The 23,588-nt window shown below is 45.5% G+C and overlaps 1 protein-coding gene and 1 non-coding gene across 2 annotated transcripts in view; both read left to right on the forward strand.

Moving 5' to 3' along the window:
* LOC144480700 (uncharacterized) overlaps nt 1-23,588 on the forward strand; it is a 54,751-nt gene that overhangs the window by 24,339 nt on the left and 6,824 nt on the right. The window contains exon 5 of the mRNA XM_078200294.1: nt 17,364-17,527. Within this exon, the coding sequence (XP_078056420.1) occupies nt 17,364-17,527 (164 nt within the window). The remainder of the gene's footprint in view (nt 1-17,363; nt 17,528-23,588) is intronic.
* On the forward strand, nt 4,350-4,421 carry trnac-gca (transfer RNA cysteine (anticodon GCA)). The gene has a single exon. It is a non-coding gene; the product is annotated as a tRNA-Cys (tRNA).

The raw sequence follows: 23,588 nt of genomic DNA on the forward strand, positions 1-23,588 counted from the left end.
TTTGGACTGTGGGAGGAAACCAGAGCACACAGAGGAACCCCAAGCAGACACTGAGAATATGCAAACTCCACACAGATAGTGACCGAAGCTGGGAATCAAAACCAGGTCCCTGGTGCTGTGAGGCAGCAGTGGTAACCACTGTGCCACCAAACAGAGGAGGCTGATCAGATTGTCCCAATCTTAGTGACAAAGAAGCTCCGTGAGCTCCACACAATTGTTGTTGGAGGTGAGGATGGAGTAGAGTGAGGGAGAACACTTCAAAATGAACAAGCATGGTTCAGAGATATGAAAAAGACTTGACACACATGGTAGTGATTTAAAGCTGATTTATTAGATTTTTATTCAGAATATTAACACCTATAACTGGGCTGGATTGATTAACCTCAGCAGAAACTGACCCCAAGAAATATGGATCCAATCTTAATGTGAATAACAGCAAAATTGAATCCCTGTAGTTAGTTGTGAACTTGCCGGTGTCTCAGCAGGTAGATGACTGAGTGAATCCCTTCCCACATTCTGAGCAGATGCACGGTCTCTCCCCCAGTGTGAACTCACTGGTCTACAGTGAGATCAGATGATGTCTTGAACCCAGACCCACAGTGAGAGCTGAATGGTTTCTCATCAGTGAGAACAGGATATAAATACTGGCAGACAATTCTAATTCCTATGATGATTTTCTTTCCACTTTTGTTCTTGCAGCGCTGTAAATTCCTGTCCTACACTTCCTCCTCCCTTTGCTGAATCCCAAACCAATTGCACCTTCTAGCACAGTTTCTTTCCTCCGCTCTCAGTTTGCTCCCTTTCTCCACCTGATTCTCCAGCTGCTGTGTGCAGAGTGAGAGTAAAATCAGTGAGCCAATCATTTTCTCTCTTGGTCACTGGGACCCCGAAGCCCTGCCCACTCTCTGGGCCAGCCTCCCGAGGGGCATCGGAATATCAGCCTGGTTCTAATGCTGATGTTTCTGGATGTGGATTTGAATCCACAATCTCCTGACTCAGAAATGAGAATGTAATTACTAAGCCACATCTAACACCTCATCATTACTGCAGAATATTGCAGCTCTCTTAGTGACTGTCTTGGACAAGTGTAAGATTTTAGCCTGGGACGCTCAGGTTGTCCAAAAAGGGGGTCGAATTCATTTGTGATTTTCAAACATTTTATTAAGAAGCAACAGTTTAGAAGTGGTACATTAAACTGAATAGACAGATAAAACACACATAACAGGTGAGAATGAGTTTTTGGTCCTGATCAGGGGGATGCTGATCTCCGGGGCTGGAGGGGACAATCTCTTCGGAATGGTTTTCTGGTCTCAGATCAGGGAGATGCTGATCTGTGGGGCTGGCGGCAGTTTTTTTGAGATGGACAAAGTGTGAGGCTGAAGTGAGCATGGATCAATTTAAGAAGCTTTCTCTTGTCTGAATTTATTTCCCATTCAAAAGCCTGTTTATAAACATTACTTTTGGGAGCTTTATGTCAATCACTTACTCACTTCTCCACTCGCAAAGGACAGATATTCAGGTAATCCCTCCTTGTTTCTTGTGTGGGGGGGGGGGGGGGGTGGTGGGCGTGGGGGGGGGCGGGAGTGGGCGTGGGGGGGGAGTGGGAGTGTTGGAGGGGGGGGAGGGGGAGGCTTTTCCCGTCACGTTGGTGTTTGAAATCATTTCTCACACAGAGCAGACAAACATTTCTCCTTCCACATTCAAAGGGTTGATGATATTCAGGTTCTGATTAATTGAATAATTCTGATTAATTGAATATCATCGACCCATAGAACCATTGAACCATTTTCTATGGTTCTATGGTTCTATGGGTCGATGATATTCAGGTTCTGATTAATTGAATAATTGTCAGATCTCACTGTGATACTTGGTTCATGTTTCCTCTCCTTCTCATTCTCTGTAAAAAGGAGTTTACAGAAGTCATCAATGCCAGTGCTGAATAGAAATTCAGAACTATTAGAAACATAGAAAAGTTACAGCACAGAAGGAAGTCAGTAGGCCCATCTTGTCCAAGACAGCCTGAGGACACCCACCGCCCTTTCCAATTACACTTTTCTGGCCCATAGCTCTGTAGTTCACAGCATCGAAGGTGCAGATCCAGGAACTTTTCAAAGGAGTTTAGGGTCTCTCGCTCCACCACCAAACTGGGCAGCGAATTCCAGAATAAAGTTCTTCCTCATGTCCCCTCTATACCTTCTGCCACTTGTCTTGAATCCATGCCCCCGGTTCTAGAATTCTCCACCAAGAGCAACAATTTTATCATATCTACTCTATCTCTTCTAATTTTGTACACCTCATCAAGTCTGAGGGGTGAATCATAGAATCATAGAAACCCTACAGTGCAGAAAGAGGCCATTTGGCCCATTGAGTCTGCACCGACCACAATTCCACCCAGGGCCTACCCCCATATCCCTACATATTTACCCGCTAACCCCTCTAACCTACGCATCTCAGGAGACTAAGGGGCAATTTTAGCACGGCCAATCAACCTAACCCGCACATCTTTGGACCGTGGGAGGAAACCGGAGCACCCGGAGGAAACCCACGGAGACACGAGGAGAATGTGCAAACTCCACACAGACAGTGACCCAAGCCAGGAATCGAAGCCAGGTCCGTGGAGCAGTGAAGCAGCAGTGCTAACCACTGTGCTACCTTGCTGCCCATGGGTGAAGATGAAGGCATGTAAAATTGCCAGCTCCAACGCACTCATCCCTGATGCGTGTAATGTATTCTATGCCCGTTTTGAGCAAGAGGTCAGCGAGAGCATGCCCTCCACCCTGGAAGCCCTGGATGAACCTGTATCTGGGGTGACCATTGCAGATGTCAGAGCAGCCTTCTCGAAGGTCAACCCATGGAAAGCAACTGGTTCGGATGGGGTACCCAGACGAGCACTCAGTTCCTGCATGGATCAGCTGGCGGGGATATTAACAGACATCTTCAACCTCTCTTTACAACAATCTGAGGTCCCTATCTGCTTCAAGAAGACGACCATCATCCCAGTACCAAAGAAAAACCAAGCAGCCTGCCTTAATAACTGTCGGCCGGTGGCTCTGACATCCATCATTATGAAGTGCTTCGAAAGGCTAGGCATGGCACAAATCCACTCCAGCCTCCTGGACTATCTAAGACCACTACAGTTTGCCTACCGCTGCAATAGGTCCACAGCAGACACCATCTCCCTGGCCCTGCACTAAACCATGGAACACCTAGATAACAAGGACACCTATGTCAGTCTCCTATTTATTGACTATAGCTCAGGCTTCAACACTATTATTCCCACGAAACACACCTCCAAACTCTGTGGCCGGGGCCTCGGCATCTCCTTCTGCATTTGGATCCTGAACTTCCTAATTCACAGACCCCAATCAGTAAGGATAGGCAACAACACCTCCTCCACGATCATCCTCAACAGTGCCCCACAAGGCTGTGTTCTTTACCCCCTACTATACTCCTTATACAGCTATGACTGTGTGGCCAAATTTCCCTCCAATTCGATTTTCAAGTTTGCTGACGACAACACTGTAGTGGGTTGGATCTCAAACAATGATGAGACAGAGTACAGGAATGAGATAAAGAATCTAGTGAACTGGTGCAGCAACAATAATCTCTCCCTCAATGTCAACAAAATGAAGGAGATTGTCATCGACTCCAGGAAGCGTAAAAGATAACATGCCCCTGTCTACATCAACGGGGACGAAGTAGAAAGGGTCGAGAGCTTCAAGGCTTTAGGTGTCCCGAACAACAACAACCTGTCCTGGTCCCCCCATGCCGACACTATAGTTAAGAAAGCCAACCAACGCCTCTACTTTCTCAGAAGACTACGGAAATTTTGCATGTCAGCTACGACTCGCACCAACTTTTACAGATGCACCATAGAAAGCACTATGTCTGGTTGTATCACAGCTTCGTATGGTTCCTGCTCTGCCCAAGACCACAAGGAATTACAAAAGGTCGTGAATGTAGCCCAATCCATCACACAAACCAGCCTCCCATCCATTAACTGCCTACACTTCGCGCTGCCTCGGCAAAGCAGCCCGCATAATTAAGGACCCCACGCACCCTGGACATTCTCTCTTCCACCTTCTTCCGTCGGAAAAAAGATACAAAAGCCTGAGGTCACGTACCAACTGACTCAAGAACAGCTTCTTCCCTGCTGCTGTCAGACTTTTGAATGGACTTACCTTGCATGAAGTTGATCTTTCTCTACATCCTAGCTATGATTGTAACACTGCATTCTGCACTCTCTTGTTTCCTTCTCTATGAATGGTATGTTCTGTTTATATAGCACACAAGAAACAATACTTTTCAGTGTATATTAATACATGTGACAATAATAAATCAAATCAAATCGGGGTATAGCTCAGTGGTAGAGCAATTGACTGCAGATCAAGAGTTCCTCGGTTCAAATCTGAGTGCCCCCTTCAATATTTGATGAGCAGTCCTTTATAGGACGGCATGGTGGCTAGCACTGCTGCCTCACAGTGCCGGGGACATGGGTTCAATTCCCAGCTTGGGTCACTGTCTGTGTGGAGCTTGCACATTCTCCCTATGTCTGCATGGATTTCTTCCTGGTGCTCCGGTTTTCTCCCACAGTCCAAAGATGTGAGGGTTAGATTAATTGGCCATGCAAAATTGCCTCTTAGAGTCAGGGTAAACGGGGTTGCAGGGATAGGACCTGGGTGGGATTGTGGTTGCTATCGAGTCGATGGGCCAAATGGCCTCCTTCTGCACTGCAGAGATTCTATGATGAAGCCAGCCCTCAGCCTTATTTGTTCCACCAAAAAAAAACCTATCCAATCTCTCCTCATAGCTACACCTTTTTCAGCCCTAGCAATATTCTTGTAAACCTCCTCTGCGCTCTCTCCAGAGAAGTTGCACCCTTCCTGTAATGTGCTGAGCAGAACTGCACATAATGCTCCAGGGATTGCACAGTGGATAGCACTGCTGCCTCACAGCGCCAGGGACCCGGATTTGATTCCGCACTTGGGTTACTGTCTGTATGGAGTTTGAACGTTCGCCCTCTGTCTGCATGAGTTTCCTCCGGGTGGTCAGACTTCCTCCCATAGTCCGAAAGACGTGCTGGTTAGGTGCACTGGCTATGCTAAATACTCCCTCAGTGTACCTGAACTTGCACTAGAATGTGGCGACTGGAGGATTTTCACAGTAACTTAATTGCAGTGTTAATGTAAGCCTATCTGTCACAGTAAAAAATAAACTTTAAACTGATATAAATCCATACTGCCCAGTACAAAGACGATAGCCACGAATGCGCTCTTCAGCACCTTGCCTCAATAAAGATGGTGGCTCTGAACTCGGGTCTGAAACCTGAGGGCGCGCTCGATGTAAACAGGAGGACCGACAACCAGGAAATATTTTTCCCGGTTTGTGGTTTACACAAGATGTTTACAAAGCCTATCCGTCCACCCGCGGGATCCGCTACCCCCTCAGTCTGGTCTTTTTCTCCACTTACTTATTCCGTATCCAACAAAGAAGAATTTCTCCATAGCCATTATTCTCACTAAGGTTCTACAAAGTTGCAACACGACTTGCCAATTTTTTTAACTCAATGCCCCGGCCGATGAAGGCAAGAATGCCGTATGCCTTCTTGCTATCTTCTCCACCTGCGTTGACACTTTCAATGACCTGTGTACCTGTACACCCAGATCCCTTTGCCTATCAATACTCTTACGGGTTCTGCCATTTACTGTATATTTCTTATCTGTATTAGACTTTCCAAAATGCATTACCTCACATTTGTCCAGATTAAACTCCATCTGCCATTTGTCTGCCCAAGTCCCCAACTGATCTATATCCTGCTATATCCTCTAATGTTCTTCATCGCTATCCGCAAATCCAACAATCTTTGTGTTGTCCGCAAAGTTCTAAACAAATCACTTGCATTTTTCTCAAAATCATTTATATATATTACAATAGCAAAGGTCCCAGCACTGATCCCTGAGGAACGTCACTTCTCACAGTCCTCCATTCAGAAATGCACCCTTCCACTGCTACCCTCTGTCTTCTGTGACCGAGCCAGTTCTGTATTCACCTTGCCAGCTCACCTCTGATCCCATGCAACTTCACCTTCTGCGCCAATCTGCCATGAGGGACATTGTCAAAGGCCTTACTGAAGTCCATTTAGACAACATCCACTGCCCTACCTTCGTCCATTATCTTCGACACGATCTCCCCTTCACAAAACCATGTTGCCTCTTGCTAATAGCGAGAGGCACTTATAGCACTCATAGCAGTTTACTTCCAAGTGGGAGTAAGTTCTGTCTCGAAGAATCCTCTCCAATAATTTCCCTACCACTGACGTAAGGCTCACTGGCCTGTAATTACCTATATTATCCCTGATACACTTCTTAAACAAAGGAACAACACTGGCTATTCTCCAATCCTCCCCTGTCACCAGTGAGGATACAAACATTTCTCTCAATGCCCAGCAATTTTCTTCCTTGCCTCTCTCAGTATTCTGGGGTATATCCCATCAGGCCCTGGGGACTTGTCTACCTTAATGTTTCTCAAGAACCTCAATAACTCCTCCTTTTTGATTTCAACATGACTCAAACTATCTACACACCCTTTCACAGACTCCTCATCCACCAAGTCCTTCTCTTTGGTGAATGCTGACGCAAAGTATTCATTTAATACCTCACCCATTTCCTCTGGCTCCAAGCATAGATTCCCTCCCCTGTCCATGAGTGGGCCAACCCTCTCCCTGGCTACCCTCTTGCTCTTTTCTATATGTATAAAAAGCCTTGGGATTTTCCTTAATCCTGCTGGCCAGTGATTTTTCATAATCCCTTTTAGCCCTCCTTACTCCTTGATTAAGTTTCTTTCTACTTTCCTTGTATTCCACACTTGCTTTGTATGTTCCAAGCCTCCTAGCCATGAAAACTGCTTTCTTTTTCTCTTTGACTAGGCTCACAATATCTTTCATTATCCAAGGTTCCCAAAACTTGCCATACTTATCCTTCATCCTTACAGTAATGTGCCGGTCCTGAATCCCTATCAATTTACTCTTGAAAGCCTCCCACATGCCAGATGTTGATTTGCCCTCAAACATCTGCCCCCAATGTACATTCATCAGTTTCTACCTAATATTATTGCAATTAGTCTTCCCCCAATTTAGCACTTTAACTTGAGGACTACACTTATCTTTATCCATCAATATCTTAAAGCTTACTGAATTGTGGTCACTGTTTCCAAACTGCTCCCCTACTTAAATGGCAACCACCTGGCCTGGCACATTCCCCAATACCAGGTCCAGTACGGCCTCTTCCCTAGTTGGACTATCTACATACTGTTTCAAGAAGCCCTCCTGGATGCTCCTTACAAACTCTGCCCCATCCACGCTCCTAGCACTAAGTGAGTCCCAGTCAATAAAGGAGAAGTTAAAATCTCCCACCACCACAACCTTGTTACTATTACACCTTGTCAAAATCTGCTTACATATCTGTTCCTCTATCTCCCACTGGTTGTTGGGTGGCCTATAATAAACTGCCAACATTGTGACTACACCCTTCCTATTCCTGAGGTTTACCCCATATTGCCTCGCTATATGAGCCCGCCGAAGCTCCCTCCTGCAGTCGAGCTGTGATATTTTCCTTAACCAGTAGTGCAACTCCCCCACCCCTTTTACATCCTTCTCTATCCCATGTGAAACATGTATATCCTGGAACGTTAAGCTGCCAATCCTGTCCTTCCTTTAACCAAGTCTCTGTAACAGCAACACCATAGTTCCAAGTACTAATCCAATCTCTAAGTTCATCTGCCTTTCCTTTTACACTTCATGCATTGAAACAAATGCACTTCAGTCCACCAGACTCTCTTTGATTAGCAACCACACCATGCCTGCTCTTCCTCTGAGTCTTACTGGCCTTACTCTCCCCTTCAGTTAATTCACCTTTGCTTTGGTTCCCACCCCCTGTCAAACTAATTCAAATCCTCCAGTGTGACACTAGCAAGCCTCCCAGACAGAATATTTATGCCCTTCCAGCTTAGATGCCACCCATCCAGTGGTTAGCACTGCTGCCTTACTGCGCCAGTGGCCCGGGTTCAATTCCCGGCTTGGTCGCTGTCTGTGTGGAGTTTACGCATTCTCCTCATGTCTGCATGGGTTTCCTCCGGATGCTGTGGTCTCCTCCCACAGTCTGGAAGACCTGCAGGTTAGGTGAATTGGCAATGCTAAATTCTTCCACAGTGTACCAGGCACTGGAATGTGGCGACTAGGGGATTTTCACTGTAACTTCATTGCAGTGTGAATGTAAGCTTACTTGTGACTAATTCATAAACTTTAAATGGATAATGATACATCTACTACTTTAAATTTTAGCGATCACATCTTCAACCAAAGATATTCATAAAGGAATTCATTTGAATCAATCTGACAGTTCTGGAATTCCATCCCACTCCTCCACAAATGCAGCTGCTGAGAAGTCAATGCTTTTCAACATTCATCAACATGCCAGCAAGAAGCAGCTGCCTTCATATCCGGTATTGCCAGTGAACAGAATCAATGGAATAGGATTCGGCCACTTGTCCCATTGAGCCTCCTCCACCACTGAATAAGATCATGCCGTATTCACAGCCCTCACACCAATTACCTATCCTACCCTGATATTATGTAAAGTCCAAAAACCTCTCCATCTCCACTTTCAATAATCTTATCAACTGAGGATCCACAGAAGTCTTGGATACAGAATCCCAAAGAGTCACAAGCCTTTGTGTGAAGAAATGTCTCCTCACCTCGGTCCAAAATGACTGACACAGTATCCGGAGAATTTGGGCCCAGTTCTAGATGCTCCAGCTATGATGAGGGGGGTCGGAGGTGGGGGGGGGGGGGGGGGCGGGAATGAGAAGACAACCTCTCAACAAGTACACTGTCAAACTTTCCCCCAACTTTTCAAAGAGATCACCTTTCATCATACTAAACCCCAGAGAGAATAGACTCATCCCACTGAATCTCTCCTCCTGGAACAAATGCCCGATTTCGAGAATCAATCCAGAGAACATTAGTTACACACAGACAGCAAGAGAGTAGAGGGAACATAGAGCAAAAGAGAGGGAAAAAATCTGAATGGCCTCACTCTGTGGTGTAATTATTCTGTGGTTCTCTTTTCCCTCATGCTGAGGCCATGGACCGCAAAATATTTTCTCATTTAATCCCTCCTGACTTTCACCCTATCAGAGCTCTTTCTTTTTGTAATGTTTCCTCTGTCTTGGATATCGCTTGTTTAAAACGTCCTACATTTCTAATCATTCCCAGTTTTAATGAAAGGTCATGGAGGTGAAGGATGAGCTCTGTTTCCAAGTGCACACATGCTGCCTGACTTCTTGAGTTTTTCCAACAGTCAAACCTTTCACTGCAGACTCTGATCATCTTTGGATAGCAAAGGGCATATATTTTGGATGTTTCCATGAACCAACGTTGGTTCATTTGTCTAAGGGTACGACTCTCATTTTGGGTGCTGTGTTCACTGAGTGTGCGAGTGGTTCTGGATTCAAATCCCAAACAAGCCCTTTTCTGTTGTTTCCTATTGGCCAAATTTGTGGGTTTTGCTCGTTTCTTTGCCATGCACATGGTGGGATTGGTATGGAAACACAATGGGTAGTACAGCTGCCTCACACGTCCAGGGACCTGGGTTCAATTCCAGCTTTGGGTGACTGTCTGTGTGGAGTTTGCACATTCTCCCCGTGTCTGTGTGGGTTTCCTGTGGGTGCTCCGGTTTCTTCCTAAAGTTCAACGATGTGCCGGTTAGGTGGTTTGGCCATACAAAATTGCCCCTTTGTGTCTCAAGATGTGTCGGTGGAATGGATTAGCCACGATAAATGCATGGGGTTGCAGGGACTGGCAGGGAAGATGGCGAGGTTAAGATACATTCTTCTGCACTGTAGGGATGCTCTGTTTCTGTGAATGAAGGGCTATTGGGATCGGGTGGGAAATTGAAGCATTCTAATCAGTGCAGTTAAGACAATAGTTTCAGTGTAGAGTCACAGAGGTTTGTCACAGTTGTTAGGGCTACAGGACAGGCATGTGCCTGTAAAAAAGAAGGATAGGAAAGGTAGGATTCGAGAACCGTGGATAACCAGGGAAATTGAGGGACTGGTCAAAAAGAAAAGAGAGGCGTATGTTAGGTCCAGGCAGCTAAAAACGGAGGGAGCTCTGGAGGAGTACAAAGAAAGTAGGAAAGAACTCAAACGGGGAATTAGAAGGGCAAAAAGGAGTCACGAAATGTCCTTGGCAGACAGGATTAAGAAGAATCCCAAGGCATTTCATTCATATGTTAGGAACAAAAGGGTTGTCAGGGAAAAAATCGGACCTCTCAGGGACAGAAGTGGGGAATTATGCTTAGAGCCCAAAGAAGTAGGGGAGATCCGTAATGAATACTTTGCGCCAGTATTCATAAAGGAGAGGAATGTGTTGACTGGGAGTGTCTCGGAGGGGAGCGTTGAACCGTTGGAGAAAATCTCCATTACAAGGGAGGAAGTGTTAGATTTGTTAGAGAATATAAAGACTGACAAATCCCCAAGGCCTGATGGAATCTATCCAAGGCTGCTCAGGGAGACGAGAGATGAAATCGCTGGGCCTCTGACGCAAATCTTTGTCTCGTCACTGGACACAGGTGAGGTCCCAGAGGATTGGAGGATAGCTAATGCGGTCCCGTTATTTAAGAAGGGTAGGAAGGATAACCCGGGTAATTATAGGCCGGTGAACTTGACGTCCGTGGTGGGGAAGTTGTTGGAGAAGATTCTTAGAGATAGGATGTATGCGCATTTAGAAAGGCATAAACTCATTAACGATAGTCAGCATGCTTGCGTGAGAGGGAGGTCATGCCTCACTAACCTGGTGGAGTTTTTTGAAAAAGTGACTAGAATGGTTGACGAGGGAAGGGCCGTGGATGTCGTCTATATGGACTTTAGTAAAGCATTTGACAAAGTCCCTCATGGTAGGCTGGTGCAAAAGGTTGGATCTCATGGGATAAAGGGGGAGGTGGCTAGATGGGTGGAGAACTGGCTTGGTCACAGAAGACAGAGGGTGGTAGTGGAAGGGTCTTTTTCCTGGCTGGAGGCCTGTGACTAGTGGTGTTTCGCAGGGCTCTGTATTGGGACCTCTGCTGTTTGTGATTTATATAAATGATCTGGAAGAAGGTGTAACTGGGGTGATCAGTAAGTTTGCGGACGACACAAAATTGGCAGGACTTGCAAATAGTGAGGAGCATTGTCAGAGGCTACAGAAGGATATAGATAGGCTGGACATTTGGGCAAAGAAATAGCAGATGGAGTTCAATCCAGATAAATGCGAAGTGATGCATTTTGGTACAAATAATGTAGGGAGGAGCTATACGATAAATGGCAGAACCATAAAGGGTGCAGATACGCAGAGGGACCTGGGTGTGCAAGTCCACAGATCCTTGAAGGTGACGTCACAGGTGGAGAAGGTGGTGAAGAAGGCATATGGCATCCGTGCCTTTATAGGACGGGGCATAGAGTGTAAAAGTTGGGGTCTGATGTTGCAGATGTATAGAACGTTGGTTCGGCCGCATTTGGAATACTGCGTCCAGTTCTGGTTGCCACACTACCAGAAGGACGTGGAGGCGTTGGAGAGAGTACAGAGGAGGTTTACCAGGATGTTGCCTGGTATGGAGGGGTTTAGTTATGAGGAGAGATTGGGTAAACTGGGGTTGTTCTCCCTGGAAAGACGAAGGATGAGGGGAGACTTAATAGAGGTGTATAAAATTATGAAAGGCATAGATAGGGTGAACGGTGGGAAGCTTTTCCCCAGGTCGGTGGTGACGTTCACGAGGGGTCATAGGTTCAAGGTGAAGGGGGGGGAGGTTTAACACAGATATCAGAAGGACATATTTTACACAGAGGGTGGTGGGGGCCTGGAATGCGCTGCCAGGCAAGGTGGTAGAGGCGGACACACTGGGAATGTTTAAGACTTATCTAGATAGCCACATGAACGGAGTGGGAATGGAGGGATACAAAAGAATGGTCTGGTTTGGACCAGGGAGCAGCACGGGCTTGGAGGGCCGAAGGGCCTGTTCCTGTGCTGTATTGTTCTTTGTTCTTTTTTCTTTATGGCTTGGAAACAGGCCATTCGGCTCAACTTCTCCATGCCGCTCTTTTTTTCAACACTAAGCTGGTCCCAATTGCCACTTTGGCCCCTATCCCTCTATACACATCTTACAATTGTAACTGTCTGAATGCTTTTTAAAAGACAAAATTGGACCCACTTCTACTATTACCTTTGGCAGCTTGTTTCGGACACTCATCACCCTCTGCATCAAAAAATTGCCACTCTAGACCCTTTTGTACCTCTCCCCTCTCACCTTAAACCTATACCCTCTAGTTTTGACTCCCCTACCTTTGGGAAAAGATGTTGACTATCTTTTCTTTGCCCCTCATTATTTTGTAGACCTCTATAAGATCACCCTTAAGTCTCCTACGCTCCAGGGAAAAAAGTCCCAGTCTATCCAGCCTCTCCTTATAACTCAAACCATCAAGTCCTGGTAGCATCCTAGTAAATATTTTCTGCATGATTTCTTGTCTAATAATATCCTTTCTATATTAGGACAACCAGAACTGTACACAGTATTCCGATTATGGCCTTACCAATGTCTCGTACAACTTCAACAAGAGTCCCAACTCCTGTATTCAATGCTCTGACCAATGAAAACAAACATACCGAATACCTTCTTCACCACTCTGTCCACTTGTGACTCCACTTTCAAGGAACTATGAACCTGTGCCCCCAGATATCTTTGTTCTATAACTCTTCCCAAAATCTATCATTAATTGAGTAAGGCCTGCCCTGGTTCTATCTACCCAAATGCATCACCTCGCATTTTTCTAAATTAAACTCCATCTGCCATTCTTCAGCCCATTAGCCCAATTGTTCAAGATGCCGTTGCAATCCTAGATAACCTTCACTGTCCACTATGCCACCGATCTTGACTTCATCAGTGATGTGGATGTAGTAAACTGCCTGGACAAGCTATGGTATTTTTCAGTTTCAAGTGTGTGTGGTGATTGGGACTCAGTTGCCAATTCTGTCAAGCTTCCTGCTGGTTTGCTCTTTGAGGCATGTTTGTATCTCATGAGGTCTCTGTCAGTCTGGGTGTGTGTGTCTGTGTATGTGTCAATGTGATTCAGCTCACCAATGGGAACAATCTAATTTTTACAATCACAAAGGTTTCATTCACATTAGTTCAGAAGATCAACTCAAAATATGTCAGCTAAAAATATCAAGACTAAAAAATGTAAAATTAGTTAATAATGTTTGACAGAGATGAAGCTAAAAAATGGAAAATGTGAGTGAAATTACTGATGGTGGAAAGGAATGCAGGAAAGCATTGTAACCTTGGGGATCCAGTTGGTGGGTTAATTGTAAAGTTAGAAATCAGAACAACCTGAGACACCAGATGGAAAACTAAAATCTATCCTCACCCCTTAGGAATGTTCTGTGTTTCAAGAAGGTCAATTCTTAATTTCCTAATGTTCATTGAATTTAATCCTAGTCTACACAATGTTTCCTCATTAAACCCCTCAGAGCAGGAACCAGTCTAGTGATCCTATCTTTCACTTCCTCTCCAACTAGTACATTTTTTAGGTCAACAGACCATAACTACTTGAGGACTCACCAATGTTCTGTGTCATTGCAGTAAGACTTATTTAGACAGTTTAGGAGAGTGGTCCAAGAAGTGGCTGATGAAATTCAAATTCAACGTGGGCAAGTGCGAGGTCGTACACTTTGGAAAAAAGAATAGAGGCATGGACTATTTTCTAAACGGTGACAAAATTCATAATGCTAAAGTGCAAAGGGACTTGGGAGTCCTAGTCCAGGATTCTCTAAAGGTAAACTTGCAGGTTGAGTCCGTAATTAAGAAAGCAAATGTAATGTTGTCATTTATCTCAAGAGGCTTGGAATACAAAAGCAGGGATGTACTTCTGAGGCTTTATAAAGCACTGGTTAGGCCCCATTTGGAGTACTGTGAGCAATTTTGGGCCCCACACCTCAGGAAGGACATACTGGCACTGGAGCGGGTCCAGCGGAGATTCACACGGATGATCCCAGGAATGGTAGGCCTGACATACGATGAACGTCTGAGGATCGTGGGATTATATTCATTGGAGTTTAGGAGGTTGAGGGGAGATCTGATAGAAACTTACAAGATAATGAACGGCTTAGATAGGATGGACGTAGGGAAGTTGTTTCCATTAACAGGGGAGACTAGGACGCGGGGGCACAGCCTTAGAATAAAAGGGAGTCACTTTAGAACAGAGATGAGGAGAAATTTCTTCAGCCAGAGAGTGGTGGATCTGTGGAATTCATTGCCACAGAGGGCTGTGGAGGCCGAGACGTTGAGCGTCTTCAAGACAGAAATTGATAAATTCTTGATTTCTCGAGGAATTAAGGGCTATGGGGAGAGAGCGGGTAAATGGAGTTGAAATCAACCATGATTGAATGGTGGAGTGGACTCGATGGGCCGAATGGCCTTACTTCCGCTCCTATGTCTTATGGTCTTATGGTCTTATTTACTCTTTCACTCATGAGGCTGAGGGGCGACCTGATCGACATATTCAAGATTATGAGGCGCCAGACACGGTAGACAGAGATGCATTGTTCCTCCTAATGGAGAGGTCAATTACCAAGGGCACATATTTAAGGTGATTGATAGAAGGGTTCGAGGTTTACATGAGGATAATTATTTTCACCCAGCGGGTGGTTGGTGTTTGGAATTTGTTGCCTGGTTTGGTGGAGTGAGAAACCCTCAACTCATATAAAACATACTTGGATCTTCATCTAAACTGCTGGTTACGGGCTGGGTGCTGGATGTTATTAGAATGGGCAGTTAGCTTCCTTTGAATGTTTTACTTTTCTGACAGCACGGACACGATGGACCGAATGGCCTATTTCTATGCCATAACATTTCCTCCAGGTGTGATCTACCTCGGGCTTTTTGTAGCTGTAGCAAACCTTCCCCTCTTTTCTATAACAGTTTCTGTAACATGTTGCACAGCAAGGGAAATTAGACATGAATATATCAACTGAGAAAAATTAGGACATTCCTGGTCAGAATAAATTTCTTCTAAATACTCAATATGAATTTAATTGCTAAAATGAATATTTTTCTTTTATTCCAAATCTCTATAATAATCTTGACTCTAGCTCTTCACATCATTGGATCAGGGAAACGTCATATATTTTCAGAAACTGAGCATCGACAATGGAGAAGTTCCTGCATCTCTGTCAATAGTGATTTCCATAACTCAGACTTTTCAAAAATTAGTTGGACAATGATTTGAAATGTAACATTCATCGTGAGGAATAAAGAAAATGATATTGGGGCTAACTTAACAGCTCTTTAAAAAACCTGGCATAGGGATGATCGGCCGGAAGGCCTCTTAAACTGCAATGTGGGAGCTGGTAATGTGCTCCTTTGAAGAGTCAGTGAAGTCAGTGTATCATAGAATCCATACAGTGCAGATGATCGAGCCTGCACTGACAACAATCCCACTCTGGCCCTATCCCCGTAACTCGCATATATTTACTCTGTGGATTCCCCTGAAACTTAGGGTCACTTTACCAAGGCCAATCAATGCAACCAGCAGATCTTTGGAGTGTGGGAGCAAACCAAAACACCCGGAAGAAACCGACACAGACAGGGAGAACTCTGCACTGACAGTCACTGGAATTGAACCTGTGAGGCAGCAGTGTCAGCCACTGCAGCACTGTGTCACTCCTCGTGTAAAAGCACACCAGATAAAAGCCACACCAGGTAAAAGCAATGCCATTTAATTTCAGAGTAAGAAAGAGCATCTCTAGTTCACGTTTATTGTTTACTAATGATTATTCCCCTCCCTGGGACAAAAGATATTCCAACCTGTGTCAAAACTGACAATACACTGAGCACACGCTCAGGATAATGCAGGTAGATTATATCATTCCCCCCCACCTCCACACCCCCCACCCCACTAAACCTCTGTGTAGCATTTACTCGAGTGAGACAGTCACAGACAAATGCAACATAATTTCACTGGATGTATTCATTTCAGCTTAAATACAGCTGATGGCAAATTTTCTGAAATAGATGATGGTAAACAAAAACTCAAAGGAACTATCCTCTCTCCCACTGCAATACTGATCTTTTCAATATACACGCTCTCTCTCCATATTATAAAATAGATTGAGAAGAACTGGTGAAAGTGCAAGAAAGCTTTACTGATATGATGTTAGAATTGGAAAGCTACATCAATCAACAATTACTGAACAGGTAAATAAAGTTTTCTCTATAAAAGAGAGAAGGGTGACCTGATCGAAGTCTTACTATTACAGAAGTGTTTGTAGCATATTTCCACCTGCAAATAGCTAAGAATAAATATAAACTTAGGAAAGCAATATAATAACCAATAATAAATATAAACTTAGTAACCAATACATCATTTCTTCAATTTAACCAGAGATAAATACATAAAACACTGAAATTCTCTATATATCTGGGACTTATTGTGGATTGAGAACCGGAGTTAAATTTTAAGGCTTGTGCACTGATTCAGTCCTGGTAAAGAGTCACAAAGCTGAGATCAAAAGTATGCTGATCTCTCTGCATATTTTTCACCAGACTAGAACGTTATGTTTTTATTTCAGATTTATGACATACATGTTTGCCTTTTCTTTGGATGAGAATGTAGAACTGATTACCAATAGGATTAGTGAGCCAAGACTAAGTTGGAAACTCATTGGGTGAAATCACACTGTGAAAAGATCTTTCACCAGCTGAATGTGGAAATGCATTCACTCGATCATCTGATTGCTTCTCACAGCAGCAGTCCCATCTGCTGCTGTGGGACTGCTGCTGTGACAAGAGAAAATTCAGATACTTCATTTGTTCAAAGGGATTTACTAAATTTGACCGCAAATTAACACACTAGCATTAAATATTTAAAGCATTAAATCCACAATAAGCACATTCTTACTGACAATGTGGAATTTAAATGTTTGATACTGCCAGACCTGCTGAGTCTTTCCAACATTTATTGTTCTCATTTATCTGTTCAAAAGTATGACACGAAAAATCACTGATTCACCCTGCCCGCTAGGACTGCAGTGAATTCATGTCTAACTGTAGTATTTTGTCCTGTTATTGACTACACCCAGGATGGGAATATGGTGGAGGCCTGCACATTGATTGTTGTATCAACTTTGATTGTTATATGAAGAAGAATCACCTGGATTCGAAACGTTAACCCTTGTTCAATTCTCTACTGATGCTGCCACAGCTCCTCAGATTGTCAAGTATTTTGTCTTTTAATGTCAGATTTCCTGCATCTGTTAAGTTTTCCTTGTATTTTAGTTTCACATCTTGACACTATGGTTCCATTCCTCGTTGGATCACAAGACACAAGATGATGGCGACAACATCATCGTGCAATGGCGGGTCTCTCACCCAGCATTCACAGCGGCTCAGAAAGCGCCCTATCTTCATCGCGGGATCATTGCACATGCGCATTGTGGAGAGTAATTGGAGAATGCGCCTTGCGGTCTTTTCCCTGAGCATGCGCAGTGCAGCTCTGTGAGCGAGGTCGCGGAGAGCAGGTAAGAAGATGGCGACTGGAACAGAATAAGAGAGTTAGTGGGTGGGCGGAAGGAATGGAGCCGGCGGAGTGAGCAGGGAGGCTTCATAAACACTCGGTGCAAGGTTCAGTTCAGGGCAAGGCTTACAATTGGGGGAGAGGTAATTATGATGCGATTAGGCAAGAATTAGGGGGCATAAGATGGGAACAGAAACTGTCAGGGAAAGGCACTGATGAAAAGTGGAACTTTTTCAAGGAACAAATACTGGGTGTCCTTGATAGGTATGTCCCTGTCAGGCAGGGAGGAAATGGCCGAGTGAGGGAACCGTGGTTCACAAAACATAGAACATAGAACAGTACAGCACAGAACAGGCCCTTCGGCCCACGATGTTGTGCCGAGCTTTATCTGAAACCAAGATCAAGCTATCCCACTCCCTATCATCCTGGTGTGCTCCATGTGCCTATCCAATAACCGCTTAAATGTTTCTAAAGTGTCTGACTCCACTATCACTGCAGGCAGTCCATTCCACACCCCAACCACTCTCTGCGTAAAGAACCTACCTCTGATATCCGTCCTGTATCTCCCACCACGAACCCTATAGTTATGCCCCCTTGTAATAGCTCCATCCACCCGAGGAAATAGTCTTTGAACGTTCACTCTATCTATCCCTTTCATCATTTTATACATCTCTATTAAGTCTCCCCTCAGCCTCCTCCGCTCCAGAGAGAATAGCCCTAGCTCCCTCAACCTTTCCTCATATGACCTACCCTCCAAACCAGGCAGCATCCTGGTAAATCTCCTCTGCACTCCTTCCAGCGCTTCCACATCCTTCCTATAGTGAGGTGACCAGAACTGCACACAATATTCCAAATGTGGTCTCACCAAGGTCCTGTACAGTTGCAGCATAACCCCACGGCTCTTAAACTCCAACCCCCTGTTAATAAAAGCTAACACACTACAGGCCTTCTTCACAGCTCTATCCACTTGAGTGGCAACCTTTAGAGATCTGTGGATATGGACCCCAAGATCTCTCTGTTCCTCCACAGTCTTCAGAACCCTACCTTTGACCCTGTAATCCACATTTAAATTTGTCCTACCAAAATGAATCACCTCACATTTATCAGGGTTAAACTCCATTTGCCATTTTTCAGCCCAGCTTTGCATCCTATCGATGTCTCTTTGCAGCCTACAACAGCCCTCCACCTCATCCACTACTCCACCAATCTTGGTGTCATCAGCAAATTTACTGATCCACCCTTCAGCCCCCTCCTCTAAGTCATTAATAAAAATCACAAAGAGCAGAGGACCAAGCACTGATCCCTGCGGCACACCGCTAGCAACCTGCCTCCAATCTGAAAATTTTCCATCGACCACCATCCTCTGTCTTCGGTCAGACAGCCAGTTGCCTATCCAATCGGCCAACTTTCCCTCTATCCCACACCTCCTCACTTTCATCATAAGCCGACCATGGGGGACCTTATCAAACGCCTTACTAAAATCCATGTATATGACATCAACTGCCCTACCTTCATCAACACACTTAGTTACCTCCTCAAAAAATTCTATCAAATTTGTGAGGCACGACTTGCCCTTCACGAATCCGTGCTGACTATCTCGGATTAATCCGCATCTTTCTAAATGGTCGTAAATCCCATCCCTAAGGACCCTTTCCATCAATTTACCAACCACCGAAGTAAGACTAACCGGTCTACAATTACCAGGGTCATTTCTATTCCCTTTCTTAAACAGAGGAACAACATTCGCCATTCTCCAGTCCTCTGGCACCATCCCCGTGGACAGCGAGGACCCAAAGATCAACGCCAAAGGCTCTGCAATCTCATCCCTTGCCTCCCAAAGAATCCTAGGATACATTTCATCAGGCCCAGGGGACTTATCGACCTTCAGTTTATTCAAAACTGCCAAGACATCCTCCCTCCGAACATCTATTTCCTCCAGCCTATTAGCCTGTAACACCTTCTCTTCCTGAAAAACATGGCCCCTCTCCTTGGTGAACACTGAAGAAAAGTATTCATTCATCACCTCGCCTATCTCTACTGACTCCATACACAAGTTCCCACTACTGTCCTTGACCGGCCCTAACCTCACCCTGGTCATTCTTTTATTCCTCACATAAGAGTAAAAAGCCTTGGGGTTTTCCTTGATCTGACCCGCCAAGGACTTCTCATGTCCCCTCCTAGCTCTCCTAAGCCCCTTTTTCAGCTCATTCCTTGCTAACTTGTAACCCTCAATCGAGCCATCTGAACCTTGTTTCCTCATCCCGACATAAGCTTCCCTCTTCCTTTTCACAAGACATTCCACCTCTTTTGTGAACCATGGTTCCCTCACTCGGCCATTTCCTCCCTGCCTGACAGGAACATACCTATCAAGGACATCCAGTATTTGTTCCTTGAAAAAATTCCACTTTTCATTAGTTCCTTTCTCTGACAGTTTCTGTTCCCAACTTATGCCCCCTAATTCTTGCCTAATCGCATCATAATTACCCCTCCCCCAATTGTAAACCTTGCCCTGCCGTACGGCCCTATCCCTCTCCATTGCAATAACAAAAGACACCGAATTGTGGTCACTATCTCCAAATTGCTCTCCCACAACCAAATCTAACACTTGGCCCGGTTCATTTCCCAGTACCAAATCCAATGTGGCCTCACCTCTAGTCGGCCCATCCACATATTGTGTCAGGAAACCCTCCCGCACACACTGCACAAAAACTGCCCCATCCAAACTATTTGACCTACAAAGGTTCCAATCAATATTTGGAAAGTTAAAGTCCCCCATGACAACTACCCTGTGACCCCCACACATATCCATAATCTGCTTAGCAATTTCTTCCTCCACATCTCTATTACTATTTGGGGGCCTATAGTAAACTCCTAGCAACGTGACCGCTCCTTTCCTATTTCTAACTTCAGCCCATATTACCTCAGTGTGCAGATCCCCCACGAAGTGCCTTTCCGCAGCCGTTAAACTATCCTTGATTAACAATGCCACTCCTCCACCTCTTTTACCAGCTTCCCTACACTTAGTGAAACATCTATACCCCGGAACGTCCAACAACCATTCCTGTCCTTGTTCTACCCACGTCTCCGTAATGGCCACAACATCGTAGTCCCAAGTACCAATCCACGCCCCAAGTTCATCTACCTTGTTCCGGATGCTCCTTGCATTGAAGTAGACACACTTCAACCCACCTTCCTGTCTACCAGTACCCACCCTTGACCCTGATACCTTCCCCAATACCTCACCACCCTCACTGACTTCTGGACTACAACTCCCTTTCCCACTCCCCTGACAAATTAGTTTAAACCCCCCTGAAGAGCCGTAACAAATTTCCCTCCGAGGATATTGGTGCCCCTCTGGTTCAGGTGCACCCCGTCCTGTTTGTACAGGTCCCACCTTCCCCAGAACGTGTTCCAATTATCCACGTATCTGAAACCCTCCCTCCTACACCATCCCTGCAACCACATATTTAACTGCACTCTCTCCCTGTTCCTCAACTCGCTATCACGTGGTACCGGCAACGTACCAGAGATGACCACATGTTTCGTCTTGGCTCTCAGCTTCCAGCCCAGCTCCAGAAATTCCTGCTTTAAATCCCCGTCCCTTCTCTTACCTATGTCATTGGTACCAATGTGCACCACGACTTGTGACTGTTTCCCCTCCCCCTTCAGAATCTGGAAAACACGGTCTGAGACATCACGGACCTTGGCATCCGGTAGGCAACATACCATCCGTGAGTCTCTTTTGCTGCCACAGAACCTCCTATCTATCCCTCTAACTAACGAGTCCCCAATAACTATCGCCCTCCCGCTCTCCCCCTTTCCCTCCCGAGCCACAGAGACGGACACAGTGCTGGAGATCCTCTCACTGCGGCTCCCCACTGGTATGTCATCCCCCTCAACCATATCCAAAGCGGAATACTTGTTGCTAAGGGGAACGACCACCGGGGATCCCTGCACGGACTGCTTCCTCCCAGCCCCTCTCACCGTCACCCATCTGTTTTCAATCCTCGGAGTAACTGTATTCCTAAAGCTTGTGTCTATGGCCATCTCTGCGTCCCTGATGATCCTAAGTTCCTCCAACGAGCTTGGGGCTGGGACAAGGCTGGCAAAGAAGAAGAGCACTCTGGGGGAGGACGACCTCACTGAGCCTGGGGGTCTGGAGTGCTTATACTTCAATGCAAGGAGCGTAGCAGGTAAAACAGACGAACTTGGGGCCTTAATGCGCACGAGGAATTTGGATGTGGTTGCGGTGACGGAGACTTGGTTGAAAGAGGGACAGGACTGGCAGCTGAATATTCCAGGGTACAAGTGTTTTAGGCGAGACAGAGGAGGGGCCAAAAGAGGTGGGGGAGTAGCGGTATTGGTTGGAGAGCATATTACAGCGGTGCAGAGGGAGGACAATTCGGAGGAGTCGTGTAGCGAGTCACTCTGGGTGGAGCTTAGAAACAGGAAAGGCGCAGTCACTATGTTGGGGGTGTACTACAGGCCCCCCAACAGCCCAAGGGAAGTGGAAGAATGGATATGTCAGGAGATACTGGATAGGTGCAGGAAATATAGGGTTGTTGTAGTGGGAGACTTCAATTTCCCTGGTATAGACTGGAAATCGCTGAGGGCAGGGACTCTGGATGGTGAGGCATTTGTAAAATGTGTACAGGAGGGTTCGTTGGAACAATATGTGGACAGCCCAACTAGAGAGGGGGCTATACTGGACCTGGTGCTGGGGAATGAGCCCGGTCAGGTCTTCAAAGTTTTGGTCGGGGAACATGTGGCAAATAGTGACCACAATTCTGTTAGCTTTAGGATAGTGATGGAAAAGGATGAGTGGTGTCCCAAGGGTAAGGTGTTGGATTGGGGGAAGGCTAACTTTATTGGGATCAGGCAGAAATTGGCAGCTCTTGATTGGGAGAGGCTGTTTGAGGGTAAATCCACATCTGGTATGTGGCAGTCTTTTAAGGAACGGTTGTTAGGGCTACAGGACAAGCATGTGCCTGTAAAAAAGAAGGATAGGAAGGGTAGGATTAGAGAACCGTGGATAACCAGGGAAATTGAGGGACTGGTCAAAAGGAAAAGAGAGGCGTATGTTAGGTCCAAGCAGCTAAAAACGGAGGGAGCTCTGGAGGAGTATAATGAAAGTAGGAAAATACTCAAACGGGGAATTAGAAGAGCAAAAAGGGGTCACGAAATGTTCTTGGCAGACAGGATTAAGGAGAATCCCAAGGCATTTTATTCATACGTTAGGAACAAAAGGGTTGTAAGGGAAAAAATCGGACCTCTCAGGGACAAAAGTGGGGACTTATGCTTGGAGCCCAAAGAGGTAGGGGAGATCCTAAATGAATACTTTGCGTCGGTATTCACTAAGGAGAGGGATGTGTTGACTGGGAGTGTCTCGGAGGGGAGTGTTGAACCGCTGGAGAAAATCTCCATTACAAAGGAGGAAGTGTTAGGTTTGTTAGAGAATATAAAGACTGACAAATCCCCAGGGCCTGATGGAATCTATCCAAGGCTGCTCAGGGAGACGAGAGGTGAAATCGTTGGGCCTCTGACGCAAATCTTTGTCTCGTCACTGGACACAGGTGAGGTCCCAGAGGATTGGAGGATAGCCAATGTGGTCCCGTTATTTAAGAAGGGTAGGAAGGATAACCCGGGTAATTATAGGCCGGTGAGCTTGACGTCCGTGGTGGGGAAGTTGTTGGAGAAGATTCTTAAAGATAGGATGTATGCGCATTTAGAAAGGAATAAACTCATTAACGATAGTCAACATGGTTTTGTGAGGGGGAGGTCATGCCTCACGAACCTGGTGGTGTTTTTTGAAGAAGTGACCAAAATGGTTGACGAAGGAAGGGCCGTGGATGTTGTCTATATGGATTTTAGTAAAGCATTTGACAAAGTCCCTCATGGTAGGCTAGTGAAAAAGGTTGGATCCCATGGGATAAAGGGGGAGGTGGCTAGATGGGTGGAGAACTGGCTTGGTCATAGAAGACAGAGGG

The sequence above is a fragment of the Mustelus asterias genome, chromosome 30 (genome assembly GCF_964213995.1).
Source record: "Mustelus asterias chromosome 30, sMusAst1.hap1.1, whole genome shotgun sequence".
Taxonomy (NCBI): Eukaryota; Metazoa; Chordata; class Chondrichthyes; order Carcharhiniformes; family Triakidae; genus Mustelus; species Mustelus asterias.